Raw genomic sequence first — 27,926 nt, forward strand, 5'->3', positions numbered from 1 at the left:
CAGCTGAGACACGACTGAGAACAGACGGCAACAGCTGCCCTAATGCCCTGAGCCTTCAGCCCGGATGTTGTCCCCAAAGGTATTCTAACACCAGGCCTTTTAGTAAAACTCAAACATATAAGACGGAATTCCTTTTCTTCTGGGGCTGCACCCTTACCGTGGAAGAAAACCAATGGCCTTGAGACTTTCCCGCCACCAAATGGAAACGGCCCGATCTCCCACTGGGACCAGCCTGTGAACCTACGTGCACCTTTCAGGAAGGTATCTGCACACACACTATTTTGCCTGTTGTTTCAGGGTTCAGAGGCCAAAAAGCCCGCTCTTGGATTGTTTGTGAGGAGGTGTCCATGGGCACAGAGTAAGACCCTTTGTTTAACTGGTGTTTTTTTTTTGTTGTTGTTATTTTGTTTTGTTTTTGTATTTCTCTGAAGCTGGAAACGGGGAGAGGCAGTCAGACAGACTCCCATATGCGTCCGACCGGATCCACCTGGCACGCCCACCAGGGGGCGAAGCTCTGCCCACCAGGGGGCGATGCTCTGCCCCTCTGGGGCAACTCTCTGCTGCGACCAGAGCCACTCTAGCGCCTGGGGCAGAGGCCAAGGAGCCATCCCCAGCGCCCGGGCCATCTTTGCTCCAATGGAGCCTTGGCTGCGGGAGGGGCAGAGAGAGACAGAGAGGAAGGAGAGGGGGAGGGGTGGAGAAGCAGATGGGTGCTTCTCCTATGTGCCCTGGCCGGGAATCGAACCCAAGACTTCTGCACACCAGGCCAACGCTCTACCACTGAGCCAACCGGCCAGGGCCTTGTTGTTGTTGTTTTTAAGCAAAAGAGAAGGGGAAGGGGGAGGGAGAAAAATGAGAAGCATCAACTTGTAGTTGCGTCACTTTAGCTGTTCACTGATTGCTTCTCATACGTGCCTTGACCTGGGGGCTCCAGCTGGGCCAGTGACCCCTTGCTCAAGCCAGTGACCTTGGGCTTCAAGCCAGAGACCTTTGGGCTCAAGCCAGCCAGCGACCTTTGGATCACGTCAATGATCCCATGCTCAAGCTGGCGAACCTGTGCTCAAGTTGGCAGCCTCAGGGTTTCAAACCAATTCAGTGTCTGAGGTCAATGCTCCCACCACTGGTCAGGTCCCTTTTTTTTTTTTTTTTAGTGTATACTATAAAAATGAAAAATTTTTTTTTTTTAATGAAAAGAGGGGAGATAGAGAGAGAGACTCCCACATGCACACTGACTGGGATCCACCTGGCAACCCCCATCTAGGGCCGATGCTTGAATCAATGATGCTATCCTCAATGCCTGAGGCTGACGCTCAGACCAACCGAGCCACTGACTAAGAGGGTAAGACAGAGAAGGGGGAGGGGAAGAGAAGCAGATGGTCACTTCTCCTGTGTGCCCTGACTGGGGATTGAACCCAGGACATCTGCACACCAGGCCGACACTCTCTCCACTGAGCCAACCAGCCAGGACCCAAAGTAAAAAGTTTTAATGTGAATAAAAAGTTTAATGTATAAAAAAGTATAAAATAATAAAACCACCAAAACTTTGCACCCACAAATATCTACTATTAATATCTACTATAAATATTTCAGTGAACATCTCTCCAGATGTCACAACACTTGTACTGTTTTACACAAATGAGATAATCCTCCCCACACTGACTTTCAATCTGCTTACTGGGCATGTCCCCATGACAGAAATGAGGTTCACTAACTCCTTCAATTATTTTTATTAATGTTTATTGTGTTGACATTAGAGAGAGAGGAAGGGAGAGAGGAAGAGAGAAAGGCAGGAACATCGATCTGCTCCTGTGTGTGCCCTGACCAGGACCAAACTAGCCACCTCTGTGCTTCAGGACAATGCTCTAACCAACTGAGCTATCCTTAAATTATTTTTTAAAGAAGAACTGTACTGGCCTGTGGTGGAGCAGTGGAAAGATCGTTGACCTGGGATGCTGAGGTCGCCAGTTCAAAACCCTGGGCTTGCCTGGTCAAGGCACATAAGACAAGCAATCAATGAACAACTGAAGTGAAGCAACTATGAGTTGATACTTCCACTACCCCCTCCTTGCTCTATAAAACCAATACATAAAATCTTAAAGAAAAGAAAAAGGGCCCTGGCTGGTTGGCTCAGCGGTAGAGCGTCGGCCTGGCGTGAGGGGGACCCGGGTTCGATTCCCGGCCAGGGCACATAGGAGAAGCGCCCAATTGCTTCTCCCCCTCCCCCTCCTCCTTCCTCTCTCTCTCTTCCCCTCCCGCAGCCAAGGCTCCATTGGAGCAAAAATGGCTCGGGCGCTGGGGATGGCTCCTTGGCTTCTGCCCCAGGCGCTAGAGTGGCTCTGGTCACAGCAGAACGACGCCCCGGAGGGGCAGAGCATCGCTCCCTGGTGCGCGTGCTGGGTGGATCCCGGTCGGGCGCATGCGGGAGTCTGTCTGACTGTCTCTCCCCGTTTCCAGCTTCAGAAAGAAAAGAAAAAAAAAAGAAAAAGAAAGCAGAACTATAGGTTAAATACACAAAACAGAGCTTAGAGAGGCCAGAGGCATGTGCACTCCAGGGGACTGTAAACCTGAGGGTCCTCTCAGCACCACTCCCCCTGCTGGGGCTCAGGATCGCCGGACGCAGGTACCTCGCGGAGGCTGAGCTTGCCGTCAAAGTCCTCGTCCACCTCCTTGATCATGCTCTTCAGGCCCAGGTGGGTCTGGGGGGCCCCCAGCTTCTCCATCATCAGCTTCAGCTCCATCAGGTCGATGAAGCCGTCCCGCCCGGCATCATACCTGCGTGGTCAAAGAGAGTGTACTGGTGAGGGACAGCACAGCCAGGACCCTCCCGACCGTGGGAGTCTTTGACCTCACTCATTGAAAACCGACTCAGATACTTCCTGCTTTGTAGCACCCGATCACACCATCGGAAGGAACCACCCTCCTGGAACACCATTGGGCTCCGCACGCTATGAGTCCAAGGGGATCTCGCCTAAGCGTTTCTTTTCATATCTTATCTCCATGACTGGGCCATAGCTTCTTGAGGATGAAAAATATTCCTGTTTACCTTTGCTCCCTCTGTTTTGGTCAATAAACACCAACTGAACCGCCTGATGTTGGGCAACAGAGGAGCATGCGCCCATTATATTCACACGGAGGGACCCAAGATTCCAGGAGCCTCCCCTCCCCCTCAGGGTCTCTCCACCCCCATTCCACCAACCCCTCTCACCCTCCTGTCTCCTGTTCCTGCTTCTGCCGCTGTACCGGGCTGTGAATCAGGCCCGGTCTCTACACTCTGGTTTTATGTTTTCCCTTTTGGCTCATTCATCTAGTCTCCAGGACCAAATGGTCACTTCTGCGTGAGCGACAGCTGAGAGGGGTCCTGGCTCCACCCTCTTGGCCAAGATTTAACCGCAGAGCCAGCACCTCTGCTGGCTGTCCCCCCAGCCGCGCAGCCTTCCCACTTGGGGATCCAGCCATGCCCTCTGCCCGTGAATAACCGGGTCAGGTCAGCCCAGCAGGACCTACCTTAGCTTTCTGTGCCCTTCTTTCCCCTGACCACCCCCCACACACACACACACACACACACTCGGCCGTTACAGTATTTTCTCACAGACTCCCTGGCCTCCTTCCCTCAAGTCCATCTGACTTCCTGCTACCCAGAGTTCCCTTGCCGCTCAGGTATGAGCACCTTGTTTTAAAAAGACAAATCTGTTTATAATTGTCAAGAGGTGGAAACAACCCAAGCGTCCACTGACAAGTGAACAGATAAACAAAATGTGGTCTATCTGGAAAACAAGATATAGATATGGCACATCTATATAATAGAATAGCATTAGTAATAAAGAGAAATGAAATTCTGACACGTGCTACGGCACAGACGAACCTCGGCCACATTATGCTAGGGTTGCAATAAGCCAGACGCAGAAGACGAATACTGCGTCATCCCATTGACGTGAGGTATCGAGAATTCCTAGTGACAGAAAGTAAAGCAGTGGTTACTGGGACGGGGAAATGGGGGTCTGTGGAGTTACTGTTTAATGGGCTCGAGTTCCAGCTTGGGATGAGAGAAAGGTTCTGGAGATGGATGGTGGTGATGGTTACACAAGAATGTGAATGTACACTTAATGGTTAAAACAGTAAGTTTTAGCCTGACCAGGAGGTGGCGCAGTGGATAGAGCGTCAGACTGGGATGCGGAGGACCCAGGTTCAAGACCCCAAGGTCTCCAGCTTGAGCGCGGGCTCATCTGGTTTGAGCAAAGCTCACCAGCTTGGACCCAAGGTCACTGGCTCAAGCAAGGCACATATGAGAAAGCAATCAATGAACAACTAAGGTGTCGCAACGAAAACTAATGATGGATGCTTCTCATCTCTCTCCATTCCTGTCTGTCTGTCCCTGTCTATCCCTCTCTCTGACTATCTTTTTTTTTTTTAATTTTTTTAATTTATTCATTTTTTAGAGAGGAGAGAGAGAGGGAGAGAGAAACAGAGAGAGAGAAGGGGGGAGGAGCTGGAAGCATCAACTCCCATATGTGCCTTGACCAGGCAAGCCCAGGGTTTCGAACCGGCTTCCTCAGCATTTCCAGGTCAACGCTTTATCCACTGTGCCACCACTGGTCGGGCCTGACTCTCTATCTTAAAAAAAAAAAAAGTAAGTTTTATATGCATTTTACCACTTCAAAAAATTAAATAAATCAACAATCCCAGCCTGACCAGGTGGTGGCGCAGTGGATAGAGCGTCGGACTGGGATGCAGAAGGACCCAGGTTCGAGACCCCGAGGTCGCCAGCTTGAGTGCGGGCTCACCCGGCTTGAGCAAAAGAGCTCACCAGCTTGGACCCAAGGCCCCTGGCTCCAGCAGGGGGTTACTCGGTCTGCTGAAGGCCCACGGTCAAGGCACATGTGAGAAAGCAATCAATGAACAACTAAGAAGTCGCAATGCGCAACGAGAAACTAATGATTGATGCTTCTCATCTCTCTCCGTTCCTGTCTGTCTGTCCCTGTCTATCTCTGCCTCTGTAAAAAAAAAAAAAAAAAAAAAAACAATCCCAGTTTCTTCACTATCTATCTCGCCCTTCCCCCAACTGGACAACAAAACCCCACCATTGTTGGGAACCGCACCACCACCCACCAGGAAATGTAGCCTGTAGGCAACCAGAAATCTACCTCTGTGGGCTGATGGTATTTCGAGGCCCACGTGGTCAGGCTGGAGATGGGGCCCATACGCCCCAACATGCTCCGTTCCAACCACAGAAGCGGACTCATGCCGTTCCTCCCACCCGGACTGCACCGCTCGCCCACCCCTGACCCTCGTCGGTGGCCTTTCTATGCCCCAGAGCTCAGGGAGCTGCCCCTGCCTTCTCTGATCTCCAACAGCACCTGTTGTCTGTCCTCCTCTGGTGCTCGGCTGGCACCCCCTCCCTCTGCGGGGCGTTTTCTAGCTCAACCAGCTCTGTGCTCCCATTAAGCCTGCCCCCTTGCCTGGAAGATCGTAGTCCAAAGTGTTGGAGGATGCAGGTGAGACCCCTGGATGCCTGTGGGTAAACTCTGAGCACCCAGAAGGGCCAGACAGGTGTTCCACGTCTGGAAACGAGCAAGGTGCTTCTGGGTTTCCAGGAACTGGTCTGATTGTATAAATCACAGGCGGACTAGTCTAGAATCTAGCATTACCAAAGAATGGCTTGTGAGCATTTAAAAGAAGGAAGCAATGATTGCCATGGGCTCACTAAAAATAATTCAGGGATGGGCCGTAGGTACTGGGTTTTTACTTCTTTTTAAAATAATAGCTCGCCTGGCCTGTGGTGGCACAGCGAACAGAGCGTCGGCCTGGAATGCTAAGGACGTTGGTTCGAAACCCTGGGCTTACCCGGTCAAAGCACATACAACAAGCAACCAGCAACCAGTGAATAGCTAAAGTGAAGCAACTCCGAGTAGATACTACTTCTTGTTGCCCCCTCCCTCTCCTCTCCTTTCTCTGTAAAAAGCAATAAATAAAATCTTTAAAAAAAATAATAATAGCTTTATTGAGATATACATACCATAAAACTCATTTTTTAATTTGCATAATTCAGTGATTTTTAGCATACTTCAAAATGTTGTACAGCCGTCATTGCTATTTAATTCCAGAATGTTCTGCCTGACCAGGTGGTGGCGCAGTGGATAGAGCGTCGGACTGGGATGCGGAAGGACCCAGGTTCGAGACCCCGAGGTCGCCAGCTTGAGCGCCGGCTCATCTGGCTTGAGCAAAGAGCTCACCAGCTTGGACCCAAGGTCGCTGGCTCCAGCAGGGGGTTACTCGGTCTGCTGAAGGCCCATGGTCAAGGCACATGTGAGAAAGCAATCAATGAACAACTAAGAAGTCGCAACGCGCAACGAGAAACTGATGATTGATGCTTCTCATCTCTCTCCATTCCTGTCTGTCTGTCCCTGTCTATCCCTCTCTCTGACTCACTCTCTGTCTCTGTAAAATAAATAAATAAATAAATAAAACTTATTTTAAAAAAATAATAATAATTCCAGAATGTTCTTTTCACCTCTAAAATAAATCTGTATAGTTATTCCCGATTCCTTTCTCCCCCACCCTCACCCCTTAGCAACTACTTGTTGTTTTCTCTGTCTATATATTTGCCTATCCTGGACATTTCATATAAATGGAGTCATACCATATGTGACCTCCCCTCCCCTTTTTTAAAGATTTTATTTACTGATTTTACAGAAAGAGGTGGGGGAGCAAGAAGTATCAACTCATAGTTGCTTCACTTCAGTTGCTCATTGCTTGCTTGTTGTATGTGCCTTGATCGGGAAAGCCCGGGGTTTTGAACTGGCGACCTCTGTGTTCCAGGTTGATGCTTTATCCACTGCTCCACCACAGGCCAGGCATATATGACCTTTTTGTGCCTGACTTCTTTCAATTAGCATCATGTTTTCAAGGTTCATCTATGTTGTAGCATGTATCAACCAGTACCTTACTCCTTTTTATTTATTGCCAAATCATGCTCTATTGTATAAACATACCATATTTTATTTATCCACTCACCAGTTGATGGACATTTGCGTTGTTTCCGTTTGGGGCTGTTCTGAATAATGCTGTTATAACACTCGTGCACAAGCTTTACGTGGACACACATTTTCATTTCCCTTGGGTAGATATCTAAGAGTGGAATTGCTGGGTCAGATGATCATTTGCTTTTGTCACGCTGGTCCCACAGAAAACCATGGCTGAACTGTTCTCTTTCCCAAGGGGAGCCAGGCCCCCTGTTAGGCTTCTGGGTGACAGACAAATAGGTGCAGATGCCTGTACAATTGGTGGGGTTGGCTGTTAGTTGTAGGGCAACCCAGGAAGGGTGCCAACTATCAGCTTTCCTGGTGACACGAAGTTAGGGCAGAAGCGAGGCCCAAAATAGCTCAGCAAGCTGGTGCTGTCCAGGGATAAAACAGAGCAAGGAAGACTGTGAGGTGTTAAACATAGAATCACCATATTATCCAGCAATTCCACTTCTGGCTATATACCCAAAAGTACTGAAAGCAGGGACTTGAACATGTTATGTTTATTTATTTTTTTAATTTTATTTTTTTGTGACAGAGACAGAGAGAGACAGATAGGGACAGACAGACAGAAAGGGAGAGAGAAGAGAAGCATCAATTCTTCGTTGCAGCACCTTAGTTGTTCATTGATTGCTTTCTCATATGTGCCTTGACCGTGGGGCTATAGCAGACCAAGTGACCCCTTGCTCAAACTAGCAACCTTGGGCTCAAGTTGTTGAGCCTTGCTCAAAGCAGATAAGCCCGCGCCGAAGGTGGCGACCTCGGGGTTTCGAACTGTGTCCTCCAGGTACCACTCTGACACTCTATCCTCTGCGCCACCACCTGGTCAGGCGAACATGTTATGTTTATAGCAGCATTATTCACAGTAGTCAATGGTGAAGAAAACCCAGGTGCCTGACCTGTGGTGGCGCAGTGGATAAAGCGTTGACCTGGAAATGCTGAGGTCGCCAGTTCGAAACCCTGGGCTTGCCTGGTCAAGGCACATATGGGAGTTGATGCTTCCAGCTCCTCCCCCCCTTCTGTCTCTCTTCTGTCTCTCCCTTTCCTCTCTAAAATGAATTAAAAAAAAAAAATTAAAAAAAAAAAAAAAGAAAACAACCCAGGTACCCAACAATGGATAAACAGATAAACAAGATGTGGTACGTTCTTAGAGTAGATTATTTGGCTTTAAAAAGGAAGGAAATTCCGGTATATGCTACAGTATGGACAAATACTATATGATGTAGCTCTCACTGGTTAGTGGTAGAGTATTGGCCCAGCGTTTGGATGTCCCATGTTTGATTCCCGATCAGGGCACACAGGAGAGGCAAACATCTGCTTCTCCACCCCTTTCCCTTCTCTAACTCTCTTACCCTCCTGTAACCATGACTCAATTGGTTCAAGCAAGTTGGCCTCGGGTGCTGAGGATGGCTCCATGGCCTCCACCTCAGATGCTAAAAAATGGCTCCAGTTGTTGAGCAATGGAGTAACAGGCCTAGATGGGCAGAGCATCACCCCCTACTGCGCTTGCCGGGTGGATCCCGGTTGGGATGCTTGCGGGAGTCTGTGTTTGCCTCGCCTCCTCTCACTGAATTAAAAAATAGCCTGCCCTGGACGGTTGGCTCAGTGGTAGAGCATCAGCCTAGCATGCAGGAGTCCTGGGTTCGATTCCTGGCCAGGGCACACAGGAGAAGCGCCCATCTGCTTCTCCACCCCTCCCCCTCTCCTTCCTCTCTGTCTCTATCTTCCTCTCCCGCAGCCAAGGCTTTATTGGAGCAAAGTTGGCCCAGGCGCTGAGGACAGCTCCATGGCCTCTGCCTCAGGAGCTAGAATGGCTCTGGTTGCAACAGAGCAACGCCCCAGAGGGGCAGAGCATCACCCCCAGGTGGGCATGCCGGGTGGATCCCGGTTGGGCGCATGCAGGAGTCTGTCTAACTGCCTCCCCGTTTCCAACTTCAGAAAAATAAAAAATAAATAAAAAATAAATAGTATGTGAGTCCACTTATGAGGTACCTACAATAGTCAAAGTCACAGAGAAAGAAAGTAGAATGGTGGTCAGGAGATAGGGAAGAGGCATTATCATTTCATTGTTTTTGTTAACAGAGTTTCATTTTACAGGATGTAAAAAAGAGCCACAGGGATGGAGGGCGGGGATGGTGCACAATGATGTGAATGTCATGATGCCACTGAACTGCAATGCACACCTAAAACTGGGTAAAAGAGTAAAATTCACGCCTCACCACAATTTAAAAACAACAACAACAAAGGCTAGATCCAAAACTAGGTCCCCCAAACCCACGTCTCAAGCACCGGTTTTGAGGGTTGTGCGATGATGTTTGGAGATTTGTGGGACTACAGTGAGTCTGAGGGCTGCCTGAAACCCATGTGTAAAATCATGACAGCAAGAACACAAAGTTCTGAAACCCGGACAAAGGGGCTGGGGTCCTCCCCACCCCATGACAGTCTGCTACCCCAGGCCGCTCCTGCCCACCCCGGGGGCACGGACCTGATCAGGACGCGAAAGAGGTAACCAGGACAGTGAGCTTTTCAGACCCCACACCAGAAACCAAGTAGAAGAGCCTGGAGTATCTGGCCCCAGGAAGCACTGTCTTCAGATTATGCATTTACACTTCCCAGGGGCCTTCCCAAAAGACGGCCAGAACTGGCCTCCACGTGGACAGGACAGAGACGGCTTCAGCCAACACAAGGAAGAGCTTTCTGGCAAAAACAGGTGACTAGAAGGAGACCTGAGAAAGAGGAGCTCTTACAAACAGGCCGCAGGGATGGTCTCCGTTACAGGGAGTCCTAGTCAAAGTAAACAGGCTTCTCTAGGGTGGAACTTTCCAGAGCCTTCCATACGGTCATGTGTCCGAGACCGGCCAGAGAGAAACAGCACACAGCTTCATCTGACCACACACAGTCCTCTGTGTCCGGGGAATTTCCACCGGAGGACGTGCCTCTCGCAACCTGGTATTCCACAAAGAACACTTTGGGAAACACTCTCCACGCCGGAGGTTTTGACAAAACGCCCCCCACCTGCACGTGGCTCAGCAGACAGCCGGTATGCACTGCACCTAAGTTTGTGGGGGAGGAGACTGACTGAAGTGGGAAGGTGGGGCGTTGGGGATGGGGGTGACGGGGGCCAGAGCCAGGAGGGCTGGGGTCCGGACTCAGAGAAGAAAGGAAGAAAAAGAGAAGGCAGAAAGGGAGCAGCCACAAAGCCCAGGTGAAAGGACTGGAGGGTGGGCCCAGGAAGAGGAGCTAAACTGGGGCGAGGACAGAGATAAGAAAAGGTCAGAGAACAAGGCAGGAATCTGTCCTCACCCCCCCCCCTGGGGGGGAGGACCAGGGTCCTCGCTCACCTAACCGAAGGTGACACAGCCTCCCTAACACAGGGGGACCATGGTTGGGAGGCCACGCTTCCGGAGGGCCTCAGAGCCGTTATTCTTGTATTTCTCACCTGGGGTTCTGATAGAGAGAGGATTCCAGGAGGTTTAGAAAACCTTCCTATTAGGCCCGAAATATCCTCCAGGCCTAAGAAGGACAAATACATCAGACAGAGCCTTGGCGAAGTCTGGGAGCAGGCTAGAGAAAGTTCAGCTTCTTCACGCGGCAGGATCGTTTGGTTTGACCACTTCTTCCTCCCTGGAAGCAGAGGCCCATCACCCCAGGGGGCAGCTCCCAGACAGAGGAGAGTCACAGCTGCAGCTGGAGCAGCCCCGCTGGTGCCCTGCTGGGAGCCACCAGCTTGGCACAGGAATAGACAGCGTGGAGACAAAGAGGGGACATCTCCAAGGCCAAGACAGACAGGGAAGAAGGGGTCACGAGCCAGCCACCGCCTCCACGCCCAGGGACGCAGTAAAGGCCGCTTTCTTTCATTCCTGCTGGAAGCACTGGCCGAGTGCCGGCTCTGTAAGTCCTGGCAGGACTATAAAGCGCCCCCATCAGTGGTATCCTCACCGCTCCCCCTGGAGCCGAGATTGGTCATTCAGATCATCGATTCAGTCCCTTCCTTCAGGGCCTGCATTTGCAAGAGGGACAGGAAAACCTTCCCAGGTCCCCCCCCTGGCATCTCACTGTTTTATCTGCTCTGCTCAAAGCCCCTGAGACTATATTGTGTGCAGCACGCCCCACAGGATTCAAAGCGTCTAATCGCTAAAACTGTCGGCTCTGCAGTTCGCAGGGCATTGTCTCACATACCAGTCCTTTTCATCCTTACAAGTTCTAAGAAGAATTAATAATAACCGCCTGTGTTCATTGTTTTATTGAGAGCTTACTAAGTGCCAGGCACTGTGCTCAGTCACCTCGTTTAATTCAACAGTGCTATGAAGTGGTGATTAGTCACCCTACTTGACAGATGGTGACAGCTGAGGTAGGCAGCAAAGCCAATTGCCGTGGATCAGAACGAACCTGGGACTTCCAAGCAGGAGCCTGGCTTCACATGGGTGGGTGCAGGGAATGCAGGCATGACCATTCACCGAGTTTATACCATGTGCCCCTCAACTCGGGGGGGCGGGTGGCCTGAGGAGGGTGGGGGCGGTCAGTGCATATTCAACGTCCCGGTAAACAGACCACTACTGTAACTGTGAGATTTACACTTTTTTACAATTCCTTCCTTTGGCAGAAATGATAGGAGCCATGTTGCCGAGTCCTAAATGTGGGTGGATTCTGATTTCGGTCTTAAAGCATGATGCAAAGTCATTCATTTTAGGCCAAGGGAACACTGGTATTGCCATCTTACAAGCATGTGGAGGAATTCTCACCAACCACGCCCTTTAAATAAATTTTCACTGACTTAAACCCCCAACACTCCTCTGAGGGATGTAGTACTGTTTGTGGGCTGATGAAGAAACCAGACCCACCAAGGTCAACCAGCCCAAGGTCACGAGCCCTAGTGAGGTTAACAAGGAGGACCTTCATCCTAACACCCAAGCCTGCGGCCTGACCGCGGGGCTGGGAGACAGGCCACCTGAGGGAGAAAGGTTTGATAGCAGGTGAGTCTTCACCCAATGCCAAGGTTGCCCACAGAGACAGGTTAGCCAGAGCCAAGGCAGACAGAAGCTTCTTGGGGAAGTCAGGTGTTACAAAGATAAAGGCCTTTCTGAAGGTTGTGAAGACTTCCTACCTTATTACCACATCCCGTGGTGGGTGTGGTACAGGGTGCTAGAGGTGGCCAAGGCTGGCCTGGGGTGTAAGACAACCACCTTTAACATGCTCAGAGCCCCTCTCCTCAGGCACCTGCAGCGTGGAAGCCCCTTTAGACCAGGCTATCTGCAAAGTGCTGACCTTGCACCAAACTTTTGGGCCCGTGGGAAAGGCAAATGCAATTGGACAGATTTTCTTTATTCCAGAACACTCTGTGGCTGCTGCCCCTATGAGAGCGTTGTCACCTTTGCAATTTGGAATCAGCCTGGAGAAAAGGGAGTGTACCAAGACTAGCTGGCCCAGGGGGGGCCCACTCACACTCCCCAGGGTAGGGCCACCTGCCCGGCATCTCCGCCTGCAGACAGATGGCACTTCCCAGCCCGGGGGTGTGGGAGCAGGTCCCAGGGGAACCTGGAAGGGGAAGTTCCTGGCGAGGGAGAGGGACCCGGGCCCAGGGAGGCCCTGCAGGGTCCCTTACCTATGGAGCTCTCTCTCTTTCCCCACAAGGCTAACCTAAACCTGCATTTACTGCACCCCACCCCCAACTCCCAGTTCAAACCAGCCAAATATTTTTTCTTCCCCACAATTTACATCTGTTTCATTTTTAAAATTTGTATTTATTGATTTTAGACAGAGCAAGGAAGGGAGAAAGAGATAAATATTGATTTGTTGTTCCGCTCATTTAGGCATTCACTGGTTGATTCTCATATGTGCCCTGACTGGGAATCGAACCTGCAACCCTGGCATATCAGGACAACACTCAAACCAACTGAGCCACCCGGCCAGGGCTCACAGTTTACATCTTTCAAATGCTTGCAGGCTTACCGGGGTTCCCTTAAAGCAGTGGTTCTCAAACATTTTGAAGTCAGGCACATTAAAAATCCTACAAATAATTGTAGACACACTATATACAAATTTCTGAGAAATATGTTAAAATAATTAAGTCAAATATTAAAGAAAAAAAAATAAGGTCCAAGTGTGCTTTTATGGTAATCAAACAAAATAAGTACAACAAAATTAAATTTATTCTGACATTTAAAAACATTTTTGTTAGGCCCTGGCTGGTTGGCTCAGCGGTAGAGCGTCGGCCTGGCGTGCAGAAGTCCCGGGTTCGATTCCCGGCCAGGGCACATAGGAGAGGCTCCCATTTGCTTCTCCACCCCCCCCCCATTCCTCTCTCTCTCTTCCCCTCCCGCAGCCAAGGCTCCATTGGAGCAAAGATGGCCCGGGCGCTGGGGATGGCTCCTTGGCCTCTGCCCTAGGCGCTAGAGTGGCTCTGGTCGCAGCAGAGCGACACCCCAGAGGGGCAGAGCATCGCCCCCTGGTGGGCAGAGCGTCGCCCCTGGTGGGCGTGCTGGGTGGATCCCGGTCGGGCGCATGCGGAAGTCTGTCTGACTGTCTCTCCCCGTTTCCAGCTTCAGAAAAATACAAAAAAAAAATAATTTTTTTTGTTACATTTTTTGAGTTATACTTTTTAGAATTCATAAAAGAGAGGGGTTAAAAATTAAAAAATGGCAAAAATGTTATCTTTTTATATATATATAGATACATTCTTAGTAAGATTTAGTAAATTTGGCAGGTCCTGGAGCGAATGTGTTTAGTTTTTTCATTCTTGTGTTTATGAGAAACATGACCCTGATGTGTCCTAGCGATTTCTTCCATGTTTGGGCATATATTTGAAAGGCAAACTCTCATTTCCTCGTCAATACATTGGAGAATTCCTCTCTTTTTACTCTTAATTGTGTTGAGTGCAGAAAGCCCCCACCATACATACATCTTAACTTGACACCAAACAAAGCATAGAAGAAACTTGCCTCCAGTCTTTCCGGGGAACATGGGGGGTAGTGTAAACAATCCAGCACCACAGCTTAACAGCCTTTTGCAACCTAATCAGGCAAGTGAGGTGGGGCAGACTGTCAGCTTATAGTCAATTCCCCACACCTCTGTCCCCTCAAACTCTAAACTTCAAAAACCCTGTTGGTGTTTTGGTCCCCAACAGGCACATATTTCTCTGGAATACCATCGGACACACCTGGAAATCTTCTAGGGCGCACCAGTGTGCCCTGGCGCACACTTTGAGAAGCACTGCCTGAAGCCCTTAGCTCCTTTTTGTCTATTCTTTTCTTTTTCAATTGATTTTAGAAGAAGGGGAGAGAGGGAGACAGAAGCATCGATCCGTTTCTGTATGTAACCCAACCCGGCACAATGCAGGCCACCTTCTCACTGCAGGACGATGCTCCAAACAACCGAGCTATCCCTCCGGGCTCTTTTTTCTCTATGATTTCAATGTTAACCCAGGTTTCTCCTAACAAAGACTACCCAGGATATAAAAACCCACGTGTAATCTCGAGACTGCGGCTCCCTGGTTTGTTTCCTGGGCCTTCCCTCCAGCCCTCCTCTGGACTGGTGACCCCTTTTTCCATGCTTTTGTTCTAAAATGCCCTCAGTCTCTATCATCTTTATACTCTCCGGGATTTGTTAGGGAGAGACAGCAGTTCCCTGGGCTCTGGGCATAGCCCTGCGGACACAGGCCAGGCTGTAAGCCCAGCCCTGCCACTGACTTGGGAGCGCCCCGGGCTGGGGGCCCTCCGCAGACGTGAGAACCTGCTGCGCATGCGCACAGGGTGGGCGAGGGGCCGCGCAGAGATAACACGCGGGCTCGGCTCCAGGCCCGGCACCTGGGAAGCCGTCAGCGAGAGGGCTGTTTCTAAAAGTGTTGCCTGTCTGCAGCCACGAGGAGGAAGCAGACTGCTTCCAGGGCTTCTGCTCTGAAGAGCTGCCCACACCCACTGGGCCTCAAATAGGTTCTCCCATCTGAGCGTTCTGGGGCTGGGGGGGCGGGGGGCAGGGCCCAAGTCCACAGCCTGCCGCGGCCCCTCGCGCTGAATCTCCATGGGCCCGTCTGTGCGAGAGGATCGATCGGTTCTGCTTCCAAGGGCGCATCACTGGACAGTGGGCAGGGTGGGCAGCTGGGATAGGCTGAGCTCTGTGAACACGGCCCTCCGCTGTGCCTGCCGATGACCTAGGAGCGCCCCAGCCTGGCCCAAGCGGCCCAGGTGACGCCGCATCCTCCCCCCACCAAAGGCCCTCTAGCGAGGGGGCTAGGGCCTCTCTCCTCTCCATGCTTCCCTCGCTCTCCCGGCTTCCACTACAGAGCCCCTGGGTCTTCTTGGTTTTCGTGGCGCCAGAAGGATCTTGCCTCAGAGGAAGAAAGAAGCCGCCAGCCTTTGTCTGCCTGAGGTTCCGCCATCAGAAACTCCCCAGGGGCCCCTCAGAGGGGCGCTCTCGGGGTATGGCAGTGTCTCAGAAAATGCCTTCGTGTTGGGGAGATCACCTTGCCTCAGACCCCACCGGGACACAGAAACACACCCGCGTTTCCTTGGGAAGGCCGTGTATGGAAATCGTGCATGGCAGCTACTCCAAGTGGGGCCCCCAGACCAGGTCCCCAGGGCCTGTTAGGCAGGCAGAAGCCTGGCCCCGCCCCAGACCTGCTGAATCAGAACCAGCATTTTATAAGATCCCCTGTGGTGCCAGGCTCTTTCCAGCAGGAGAGAGCAAGTGCCAGACTACGCCCAAAGCAGGCAGTCTTCACCCTGCTCCCCGTGAGTGTCCCTAACTGGGCCTCTCTGCATGCGTCCCAGGACTCCAACAAGTCATAGCACTGTCCTGCCTCCTCCAGACCCCCCTGGCTGCCCATTCCCTGAGTTTCTGGTTTCCTCGCCGTGGTGTGGGTCCTCATACACCCACTCCTTCCTTCTTTCTGTCCTTTCTTCCTTCTGCCTTTCCTGTCTGCTGCAGTGGGGAAACCAGATCTCTGGGTGTGCTTAGCCTGGCACGCAGAGTAAGAGCTAAGAGCGAGCAGGCTCTGAGCAGGGGTGGGCGGGCCGCCCTGGGATAGGACTCGGAGGGGTTCAGTACAGACGCCTGAGCCCTGAGCCCTGAGCCGAAGTCCTTGGTTCCCAATCAGGCCACCCCTGCCAGGTTTGTTGGACGGTTCCGCTCACTGGCTCACTCACCACCTGGCTACCATCTACCTGGGGCCCCTACGGAGCAGAAGGAAAGCACAAAGCCGGGTCCCCGCGGGAGGCAGAGACACAAAGAAACAGTTGAGCTGCGATAAGGCCGGAACTTGGGCAGAGCTGGAGCGGAGGGAGGTGGCTGGGACAGAGGAGCGAATGTGCCAAGAGGAAGCCGCTGTCACCCATCCAAGTCCAGAGGGACCGGGATGTCCTGACGGGGGCGAGGGGCCCACTCCCACAAAGCATTCTGGGAGGGTAGTGTCTGCCTAAGGGCAACAGGGGGCAACCTCTCCCCCAAAGAGTTGCAGGCAGAGACACAGCATCAGACGGCTGTCTCCGAGAGGCCTCTCAGCCCAGTGTACAGGATGGATCTTCTGGAAGGTGGGGGATGCACAGACGAAGGCAGGCGCCCAGTGTGGAGGGCACACGGTCTTCACCATGGAGGGAGGCAGGGGGGAGCGGTGAGGGCGGGGGTGGCACTGGGGATAGCGGAATACCAGCCCCACCTGTCCTGTACAGTCAGTGCCGGCGGGGGGGGGGGGCTCCCTTCTGGCCAGTTCCCTCCTCTTCTGGTAAAAGGCCGACCTCCTGGCAGGCTGCAGGCTGCAGGAGCCCGGCAGAGGCTGGGTCCTGTCCCCACATCAGCCACAGCGCCTTGCAGACCCCTACCCTTACATGGTGTCTGAACGTTCCTAAAGAAAAGTGGGGGCAGAGCTGAGCCTCCCCCCTCCCCCACTGCAGAACACCCACTCGTGCTCGGCGCCTCGCGTGACAGCATAGGGGAGACAGAACCAGGCGGCCACCACCCAGGCTTCAGCACAATCAGAGAAATCTGCTTTGTCCCCAACATGCGTGCAGGGGAGTGCCCCTGCCAGGGACTGCCACGTGGATTCAGGAGCAGAGGTGGCACAGGGGTGACAGCACAGGACTGCCGCTCACTGCACCACACTCCCCCAGCCTCGTGCTACGAAACTGGATGCCATAACTCAGCAGCAGGAAGACCTCAGTGAGGGAGGCTTGAGCTGCCTGTACATCCTCCTGCTGATGCCAGCAAGCCGGACTGGAAACAAAGTGCCACCCCCAAAGGGACATGCCAGTGACCACGAGACAACAGGTTGGTGGTGCAAGTGTTTCAACAGCACTGAAGGCACAAATACCCAGAACCCTGTGACCACTAAGGCTGGGGAGAGAGAGCCGGGCCTTGGAAAGCTTCTGACTCTGTCATGCAAATGTAACCGTAATGATTCCCTCTACTGGAACAGGATGGGGCCCTCCTGAGGAAGGCGGGGTCAGCAGTAGCTGGGGGTGTGCTCCTGGGGCAGGACTCCCCTAGCTCAAAGTCCTGGTGACATCATGTTCTCTGTGTCCCTGGGAGAGTTACTCCAATTCTTGGGGCTTTCAATTCCTCGTCTGTCCAGTTGTTGCCAAATTAAAGGAGGCAAGATAAACTCTCAGCTTATCAATAAGGGCTCACTTTTTAAGTTCTGGTTGATATTACCTCATTAAGAGAAAGGCCTGACTTCTGGGATCTCCCCGTGGTCCTTTGGAAATCAGGGTATTCGTGCTGTGTTTGGGCAAGAACGGGCGGGGAGGGGGCTCAGTCTGGGGACAGAGGAAGGAGGAGTGGATCTGGAAATTTCGAGTTAGAGGTGAAAGGGCCGAGGTCATGAGCAGAAGAGCAGGGTCTCAAGGAAGCTTCCCTGGCAAGTACCAGCTGCAGGGCGGGGAGGGCAAGGGCTCATCTGACCAGGGATGTCGAGAGGAGCAAGGGTCTGGTCTTTGCTGCCAATGCGCAGGAATGGCGTGCCTCCCCTTAGCGCTCAACCCTCCCCGTAGAAGTCCCCAGAGGCCAGAGAGCCGGGCAGAGCTGGCCCTGGAAACCCAGCTCTGGGTATTCTGGGGAGCCCTGTGAGTCTCGGGCATGGGTGCCCCCAAACAGCCAGGGTTTCCACACCCAGACTTGTCAGGACTGAGGCAGCCCTAGCCATGCCCCAGCCCTCCTTGACCCCCAAGACCAGGAGTCTGGGAGGGAAACAGTCAGGGGAAGGCACGGGCCTCAGGGGAGGCCGGGGCCACAGGTGCCGTGGACAGTGGGGGACGAGGCTATCCCTCCAAACAGGAAGGAAGAGCACACGGGCTGCTCCCCCCCCCCCCCGGCCCCTCCTGAGTCTGGCTCTCCAGCCCACCACTTCCCTGCCCAGTGCTGTCCCTGTTCCCTTCTGTGCCAGCACCGCCTTAAATCCAGTGGCCCTGCCGAGGGGCCCGGGGGAGCCCTGCAGCTCCCTCAGTGGAAAGAACGTAGGGCTGGAACCCGAGTGACCTAATTAAGGCTGTGACTGCACACCAAACAGTCACGCGATCTTGGGGACAACCTGAGAAGGTGGTCACTTACCATTTTCCACATCTCACTTACAGGCATGTGTGCCCGTGTGGCATGTGGCCGGTGTCACTGCTAGAAGAAACTGTACCACCCATTGAGAGCTCCCGTTCCTCTGTCAGCCCCGTGCGCTGCGAAGCTCCCCCCCCCGGGGGGGGGGCACAGGTCAGAGCCTCAGTGCAGACCCTCCATAGGGGACAAGGCACCCCTGCCCCAGCCACAGCCCTGGGCCTGGTCCTGGGGTGAACGGGGGGGCTGGAGGAAAAAGTTAACCACGCAACCAAGAAGACCCACCCTGCCTTCCCAGGGCAAACAATATGGAGGGGCAGGGAAACCTCACAAAAATCAACAGTATAATGGACGGATAGAGGAACTAAATGTAGCTGATGGGACAACGCGGGATATGGGAGAGAAGCTGTGGGGGGCCACCAGCCGGTATGGGGACCAGTGAGAGAGAAGAACGCAATAGCCCGTGGGCAGCTGCCTTCAGGGTCATCGTGAGGAGCCTGGACTTCGCTCCGTGGGCAATAGGGAGCTCTCAAATGTTGTATCTTGGTCCCCAAATCACAGCAGCTCCTGAAGAGGAAAGCAATGCAATGAGATCTGGGCTCTGGCAAGAGGTCACAACATGTGTGACGGAGGAGGACAGTCGAGGAGCCCGTTGCCCCAGGCCCGGGGTGGGTGGTCCAGAGAGGCCCGGAGATCGGCCAACCTGCAGGAGTGGGCTGCTTGCTACCTGGTCTCTGGAATCCAGGCCTGCCTCTAAATGTTTCTCCCATGTACACACGAGAACGAGGGACAGAAGAGAACCACTGTACACTGCTCAGGAAAAAATCCCCCAAGGACACTGGAGACCCCTTCCCTTCCTCAATAGCAGAACTCCCATGGTGGCCAGCTACCGGCCCTCAGGGAAGGGAGCCTAACTGTGGTCCGATCATGGTCATCACCTTCCTCTGGGCAGTCGCTGGCCTGGGTGGGCCCGTGACCCAGTGCTGGCCAAGCGGTTTCAGAGGCTGGTTTAGGAAAAGATTTGGGAAAGACTTCCTCATTGTTTAGAACCCCAGGTCTCTCCTGCCTCCAACTGTCACGGCTGGATATGACCTGAAGAACTTCGCCATCTTGGTATCGGTCCCCAGATAAAAGCCAGCAGAGAGAATGGTACACAGCAGGAGAGGAGGGGCCCGAGCCCTTGACCACAGCAGCCAACCGACCAAGGCCCTCTCGTCCCCTGGATTCCCTGTTACACGAGATGGTTCATTTCTTTACTGACTGGTGAGTTCGGGGCAGGGTTTTCCATCACCTGAGCCAAAGACCTCCCCCCTAATTCACGACAGCATGGCCTGTACCGTCTCAGCGTTCCTGTGGGGGCACAGGCCACCGACCCTGCTGGGGTGACCCCTCGGGGACAGAACAGCCTGAGGCGTCCCTTCTCGGAGTTCAGCGTAAATATCTTTACTATTTTACAAGAACATTTAAACGGGAAACACTGTACTTTTTTATAAGGTAAAAAACAAGTGTTTTCTTTAAGCTGTGAGATTCTCACCTGCAGATTCTCTCCGAACCAATGGGTCTCAGCTCTGTCTGGGGAAATGGGCCGCAAACCCCTTGGAGAAGTTGATTTCAGAGGGTCTGAAGGCTCGAGGGAGGGACCCCTGCACGAACCTAGAGTCTCAGGCAGGCAGACACCCAAGGCCAAGGTCTCTGTGCCACCACGCTTCCCTTTCCATCGGGAGCTTTTAAGTCCCTTCAGAGCTTGACCGTAGCCTGGCTCGGACACACCGCGGACCACCGCTCAGGGGAAGTAACGCCAAGGCAACCCTTCCGCGGGTGCAGAACGTCACACTGGGGACCCCAGCCTCTGCCTCTCGTCCCCTTCAGGACCTGAGGCCGGCCCCAGCCAGTGGAACCCCAGGCCGCTGACCAGAAGAGAGGAAGGACAGGCGTGAGACCACCGTGGAATCACGTAGCTCAGGATTCAGAAGATTCTGAAATCATGGCAGCAGACTCCAGCCCACAGGCCAGATCTTGCTCAACGGTCTGCCGGGCTACGTGGGGTGTCTCCCAGCTTCCGCCCAGGTCTGCGGGGCTACGTGGGGTGTCCCCCAGCCTCCTCCCGGGTCTGCTGGGCTACGTGGGGTGTCCCCCAGCCTCCTCCCGGGTCTGCTGGGCTACGTGGGGTGTCTCCCAGCCTCCTCCCGGGTCTGCCGGGCTACGTGGGGTGTCTCCCCAGCCTCCTCCCAGGTCTGCCGGGCTACGTGGGGTGTCTCTCAGCTTCCTCCCAGGTCTGCCGGGCTACGTGGGGGCCTTGTACGTGGCTAGTGGTGGCTTTCCTAGGACTGGTTTCCCTGCCTGTCAAGCAGCATCATGTAAAATCCATCATGTTAAGAGTTTGTTGAGCCTCCAGGGGCAGAGACCCCTCCAGACCAATCTGTATAATCTCAGTCCTTGACAGGTGCTCTACCTGAATGAATGCACGAATAAATGAATGCATGAATGAACAGATGAATGAATGAATGAATGACTAGCTCAGAGAGGGAAAGTGAGAAGGACGCTCATCATCATCATCATGCCGGTACCACAGGAGTATGGATGGTGCTGGCCCTGGAGCCGGCAGGGGAAGCACTAGGGAAGGGGTCACAAAAGGTCGTGCAGCCTTGGAACCGAGTCACTCGGGGGCCTCAGGTCCATGTCTTGGCAGGTCAGTGAGCACACAGATCAAGTTTCATCCCGCAGGATGGCACGGTCCATGCTCCAACGTCTCAGCTGTGCCTGCACTCGGGCCTCCCGGGGAGCCTCCCGGATTTAGGACCAGCGGTGTGCCCTTATACAAAAACACTCAGGGGCCACAGAAGCAGGAGGAAGCTACAGGGGCCTTGTCAAGGAGGACTGCAAAATGTGGCAGAGGCCAAACACTGTGAGCGTGTGAGAAGGTGCGTAGTGAGAGCATGGATGTCACTACGTGTAGGCATGTGTGAACGTGCAAAGGTGCACACGATGCACATCTGTGGGACGGAAGCTAAGAGCAAGCATGTGCAAAACCTTGAGGGCGTGCTGGGCTCCTACCCTCAGCATCTCTTCCTGGAGTCAGACTGGCCTGGTTGTCACCAGCTCCCAAGACCCGATTCCCGTGGCAGGTCTTCAGAGACCCATCGGCTTGCCATGCCGCAAAACCACGCGCCATGTAGCCTGTGTAAACCTGACCACCCCCTCCCAACTCAATGGAGAAGGTATTTCTATTTCCCAGTTAGATTGGGGGCAGGGGACCCACAGGGCTGAAAGTATAAATTCAGTTCGAGTCCCCTGGACCCTACAGCCTGGAAACCAGGCACTTGTTAACAAATGTTTCAGGGAAGAAGAGGAAAAGGACTTTTTTTTCCTTTTGGCATAATGTAAGTCTTTAATAACTCACTTCATTTAAAATTCCCATCACTCAAATTCTTATAACATGAGGTTACTCTGGAATAAGGAGGGTGGAGGAGACTTCTAGAGAGAGAGAGAGAGAGAGAGAAGGGGGGAGAAAGCTCCTGCAAAGATAAAACTGCCAGTTCCTATCTCTCTCTCTCTTTCCCTTCTTTCTCTCTAACATCAAAAATTTTTTAATAAAATAAATAAATAAAGAACATAAAAGTGCCGGCCCTGCGCGCCTCCTACACCATGTTCATCACGCACACTGGTGCTCGCAAACAACCGGCGCTCACACTGGGCTGAGAAACAGTTCCAAGTCATGCTGTCCTTCTGCCGGAGGCCGAGGCCCCAGAACAGAGGCCAGCCGGGGTGTTCTGGCTGAACACCCCCCAGGAATTCAGACAGGCCCTGGTTCCCTCGCCCCACCCTTCACCCAGAACAGCCCAATGTGAACGCAGCACCGCGGAGGGAGTCTCAAATCTCAGGGGATCCCTGTGGACCGCAGCTACACGAGGGTCAGAAGGTCTCAATCTCTAAGGCCGGGAGGGGAGGCGGGCGGGGAAGCACTCAGCTTCTGTTCACCTGCATCTCCTTTCGCCTTTGTAACGTCCATTCTCTCCAAGGGTGTGAACGAGAATGGAGGGGTGCTCACCTCCACCCTCAGGACCAGCCTCCTGGAGAAGGCTCCTTTCACCTCTCTGGCAAATTCCCAGCCCTCCGACTCCACCCCCCCTTCCTCCCACCCTCAGAGAGCAGAGCAGGGAGGGTACTGGGGAGGGGGAGACAAGACAAGAGAGTTCCAGGACAACCTCGTCTTTGGGGGTTCCATGGTTGACCCAGGAGCTGGGTGTTGGCAGGGTACCCATGACATCATCATTTCGGATTCTTAATAAAAAGATGCCTTTCCCATCACCAGACGCGCCTCTTCCCACCCTCTCTTTGGGGAACTGAAACGCAAGCTTTTTAACATGCGGCAAAACACACCACAGCTGCGTTTTCAGACGTTGCACTCGGGCCCCGCCCTTCAGTGGATGCCCTCGTTCCCTCCCCGCCCTCACCCCCTTTGAAAGGGGCCCCTGGATAAGCTCCGGGGTAATTGAAATTTCCTGTCTAACCTTGACCACTCCACCAGCTCGTGTTACAGTCCTGGACACACAGTGTCGAGTCGATTTCTTCTGGGCCTTCTCAGTCTTAGTGCAAAATCAGGCCACCACTCTGCAGCCTCAGGCTATCCAGTAACACACTTGGAAATGGAGAGGGAACATTTTCTGGCCCCGCGGACGAAGCCTCTGGCTTCCCACACTCATTAGAAAATTCTCTTTCTTCTACAACTCACCACGGAGGAGCCAGGATACAAAGACCAAAGACCCTCGCGCCAAGGACCCAACCTGCCAAGAACCCAATATGCTTGTTCACAGGCCGGGAAGAATCCTTTTTTTTCCTTTGTTTGTTTTGTTTTAATCTTGAAAATGTAAGAAATCCCCAGGCAAAATACTTTTAAATACAAGAAATCATATTTAAAAGATCAAAGCGTGTTTTGCAGTATCTGCACAAATCCATCTAGCCCCGAACGAAAGAATGAGCGTGCTCTGTACCGGTCAAGTCAGCTTCCAAGCGAGCTCCAAAGCGACATCAGAGTCCGGATCTAGAAACTCTGATTAAGAGTGAAATTCTTGCTCCAAGTAATTGCAGTCCTGGCACCAGTGGTGGGTGGGGTTTCTGTGCATTAGGCTTTGTTTCTGTAGTTAGATGGCGACTCCATCTGAATGGGCATTGTGCTTTGGGAAGATCCCCCTTCCACCAGGCTGGCTTTGGTTAGGTCTCTGGCATTCCTAACTCACTTAGCTCATTTAAATTGGTTAAGAGTCTGACGTTCAAAATCTGAAGGCCTCCTTGGAAGGACTTTTTCCCTCCCCTCCCCCACAAGGAGGTGGAAGATGGTGCCCCATGGTCTGGGCATCTCTGCTCACTCGCATAATGGGTTGAATAGGGCCCGCCAAAATTCATGGCTATCCAGAACCTGAGAAGGTGACCTTATTCAAAAATCGAGTCTTTCCAGATGTAATAGAGTCTTTTACGATGAAGCCACACTGGACTAGGGTGGGCCCTAAATCCGATCACATCAGAAGGCCATGCGAAGACGCACGCACAGGGAGAACACTACGTGACTATCAGAGCAGAGCCCCTATGTGCCTGTGGTCACAAGGTCAGACCAGCACCCACTGCCACCCCCTCGGCTCCCAGCCACCTCCTAAGTAAGCTTCTGCTTTCCCGCCACTTTGAGCTCCTTCTGGGTGGCCAGCCAGCTCTGGGGCCTTCTCGGAACCTGTCAGCCCAGGCTGGGGCAGGCTGGCGGCCCCTCCCACCCGTGGGGGCTGCTTCGGGACTAGGATTTGCCTCCTGCCTGGACTCGGTGTGGTCAGGGCCGCTTCATAAGATGAAGGGTGTATCCATCAACTAGACTTCTGGGCACTAAGAGTGGATGAACACTAAAACCAGAGGTCTCTAAGTGACAACATCTGCCAGCTGGAGGAGCCCCTGACCCTGGAGGGGTAGGGAGAGCCAAGTTTCAGCTGCCTCCCAGGTGCGGGAAACAGGGAGAAACACCTCAGGGGAAACCAGTGAGCTCAGTTAAAGGATGCTGACTGAGTTTGTGGAGGCTCAGGGGGTGGGCCAAGGAATCCCTGTGTTTATAGGGTCTGGGTAGCCTGAGGGTGGGGAGAGTGCAGGACATGAACAAAAGAGGGGTAGCTAGCTTCAGAAAAAGAGAAACTAAGCACTGCTGGCATCATCTGCGCACCTAGATCCAGCCATACCTGACACCAGCCACCTTGTTACTGTGGAACTCCCTTTGTTACTCTTACGCAGCCAACTAACAAACAAACATCCCCTCAAAGACTTTTCTGCAGGAAAAAAAAACTAATAATAGTAATAAAAATGAATAAATGAAACCCAAATCACTGCAAAGCAACCTGAAGAAGTTCCGCTAATGCCACCCCAGAGTCCATCTGGACTGGGGAAACTGCTGGTCTTCCCAGGAAAGGCATAACCCCAAACAAATCTCTGACAAACCCCTCACTGGCTGTTCTCCCACCTCTGTCCCCGTCGCAGGCATTCTTTGGTCCCAACTCAGCTTTCTTTCGTTCCCCCAACCTGGTGAGAACGCCAGGGAACAGTGCCTGGAAGCCAGGGCCTGGAAAACCAGGGGTCAGGCAAGCCAAGGAGGCGCGGCGGCCTCCGGGTGCCCCCTCTGCTGACCTCCACTCAGGGGCTGGCGCTGGACCACAGCCCAGCCTCAGGCAGGGGCCGAGGCGCCGGCCACACAACGCTGGCCACACAGCACCCTTAAATAGAACCTCCACACAGAGGACAAACATTCCAAGCGCTTTTTAAAACGCCCCAAGCATGACCTGGCCACCGGCCTCCACCCCCCCAGGCATTTTTTCTGGTCTTGGCCCGATTCTGGAAATAATATTAATAGCTCGGTTAGGAGCTCACGGTGTGCAAAATAATTTACTGCCTTAAAAGGCAGGAACGATTACTGTTCCCATTCTTCAGATGAGGAAACTGAGGCCCCAGGATCTCCAAGGCTACAAGGCCTCCTAGGGGCTCTCTACTCTGCCTCCCCCGTCCGGTGGGGCTAACACAGTAGGACAGGGATGAGCTCCCACGGGACCCGCTGCCAGCTGTCACGTCCGGTTCCAATGGGCGCCAGCAGACAAGGCGACGCTCCCAGAAGTCTCCTGGGACCCGCTTACTCCAGGAACGTCCTGATCTTTTGCGACGAGTTTCACCAACTACCAGTTCTCAGCCTCTGTTAGTACATCAGACCCCGCGCGGCAGCCAAGGATAACTTTCCTCTTGTATTTTAAAAGATAAAGGACAACGGGGCTAATGTCTCCCTTGGGAGATAAGAGCTGGCAGGTGAGGAGCGCCGCGTCTGCGTTTCCTAGAAGTTGTACTCTGAGCAAATCTCGGAACCAGTCCGCGGAGGGGGCGGGACCCGCGGTCCGCGCGCCGGAGCCCAGGACCCGGGACGCGGGCTCCGCTGCCCTAGGGAAACTTTTGGGCTGGAGTTGCAGGTCCTGCTCTCGGAGCCCGAGCCCGGGCGGGTCCCCCACCGCGCCGGCACAGACTCGGGACGCGCAAGAGCTGGGGCGTGCCAACGGCACCCCCGGGACTCCTGCCCTATCCCGCCCTGCCGCACCTGGGCCTCCCGGCCAGACACCCGACCCCCCGCCACCGCTCCCTTCGCTCGCTCCCAGATCTTCCCCCGCCGCCCGCGTCCCCAGGCGCAGGGCCCCAGGGGACACTCACCGTTTGAACGTGTTCTCCAGGTCCTTGATGAGGCGGCGGCTGAACTCCGGGAACTCGGTGTAGGGGTTGAAGACCTTGCAGCGGCGGGGCCGCGCCGCGCCCTCGTTAATGTCAAGCCGTCGGCTCAGCTGCGCGCTCAGTTCGGCGTCGGCGCTGGCAGTGGGCGCCCGGGCGGGCGGCTCCAGCGCCGGCTCCGGCTCCAGCTCGGGCTTGGGCTCGGGCTCGGGCGCTGGCTGAGGCGCAGGCTCGAGCGCGGGCTCCAGGGCTGGGGCTGCGCGGGGTGCGGGCTCCCGGCCGCCCTCCTGCGCTTCCCCCAGCTGCAGCCTCCGCAGCAGCTTGCGCGCCAGCTCCTCGCTGGCCATCGCGGCGTATCGGGGACGCGGGGACTCGAGACCTAGAGCGCGGACTGGGCGGGCAGCGCGCTCCTCACAGGCTTGCGGCTCTGAGACACTCTGCCAGGCGGCGGGGACCCGTCGGTTGGGTGGAACCGCAGGCGAAGGACGGGGGAGGGCGGGGCGGAGCCGAGGCTTTAAGGAGGCGCCAGGGCGTGGGGACCGCCCGCCTCGCCGGAGGCCGCAGGTGTCTACGCGCCCAGGAACCTGGACTCGCTCCGGGTTCCCCGAAGCTCCGGACCTCGGACAACTCTGACTGCTGCCCGCTCCCGCCCCGGGCAGCAGGTGTCCCCAGGGAACGGCAGCGGGAAAAACTTTCACGACTCTTCCGGCGGTTCTTTTCTCGTGTCCTAGAAGTGCCCCGACTGGAGGCGCTCGAGGCACAAGACAGACTGGAGGTGGGGGGAGCCAAGCGCCCCCGGCGTCGCCCACGTGCCCCCACGACTCTGGGCGGCACGCGACGGTTCCGAGGTTTGCGGGTGGGAGGCACCGCAGGGAGCTGCGTTTCCAAACACGCATTGAAAAGAAATGTTTGCAAAACATACTAAAAATGCTAAAAACAAGTAAGCAAACAGAAAAGAGCAAGAAAGAAGAGGGACTCGTGGCGGCCCTGGAGGTTAGCGACCAGCGCGGCCTCAGGGGCTGGGCTCGGGCCTTTTCTGTGAAACACACAGCGGGAAAACAAAAGGAGGCGTGAAAATGAAGAAATAATTCAGCATTTTTAACAAGAGGGTAAAAACAAGTGTAGTCGTCATTCTCCCTAAGGAAGGCTAATGCGGATGGCTGTTACATCAGCCAAGCTGAAGAAATGTCTTGTAAACACGGATCTGCCCCTGCCCAGACCGACTCCGATCGGACCGCCTCTGGCGGCTGACCCAGGCCTGTCTGCGACCCCGCCCGGATGGGCGCGCAGGAGCCCCAGGCCGGCCTTTGGCGTGTCCGTGTGGGGCACGCAGAGATCTTGCAGGGGTTGTGGGCATCTGTAAGGGTCTAATCGGGGGCTGGGGGGGGGGGTTTAAGGTATTAGGGGAAATATTAACTTTTGAAATAAAGGTATCAAATAAAATCTTTTTAACATCCTTGCTTAACAGCTTGATTTGATGGGTAAAGAAAGCCTCTTTGGGTAGGTGACATGGAAATAGTGACACCCAGAAAGTGAGGGTGCCAAACAGTGAACCAGGCTCAGAACAGGACCCGCACAGCTGGAGAAATTCTTCTTTATTATCAGCAGCCTCCAACTCTTCCCCATAGATGTTTCCAGAAGGCCCGCAAT

General features: G+C 53.9%; 1 protein-coding gene across 1 annotated transcript in view; it reads right to left on the reverse strand.

The window, feature by feature from the left end:
• EFHD1 (EF-hand domain family member D1) overlaps positions 1–26,769 on the reverse strand; it is a 45,089-nt gene extending 18,320 nt beyond the window's left edge. Inside the window, exons 1-2 of the mRNA XM_066232835.1 lie at positions 26,262–26,769; positions 2,625–2,772 (exon numbers count right to left, since the gene is read on the reverse strand). Coding sequence (XP_066088932.1) covers positions 2,625–2,772; positions 26,262–26,623 — 510 coding nt within the window. The 5' untranslated portion in view covers positions 26,624–26,769. The remainder of the gene's footprint in view (positions 1–2,624; positions 2,773–26,261) is intronic.
• Positions 26,770–27,926: the final 1,157 nt, after the last annotated feature.

This window comes from Saccopteryx bilineata, chromosome 5, assembly GCF_036850765.1.
Source record: "Saccopteryx bilineata isolate mSacBil1 chromosome 5, mSacBil1_pri_phased_curated, whole genome shotgun sequence".
Lineage (NCBI taxonomy): Eukaryota > Metazoa > Chordata > Mammalia > Chiroptera > Emballonuridae > Saccopteryx > Saccopteryx bilineata.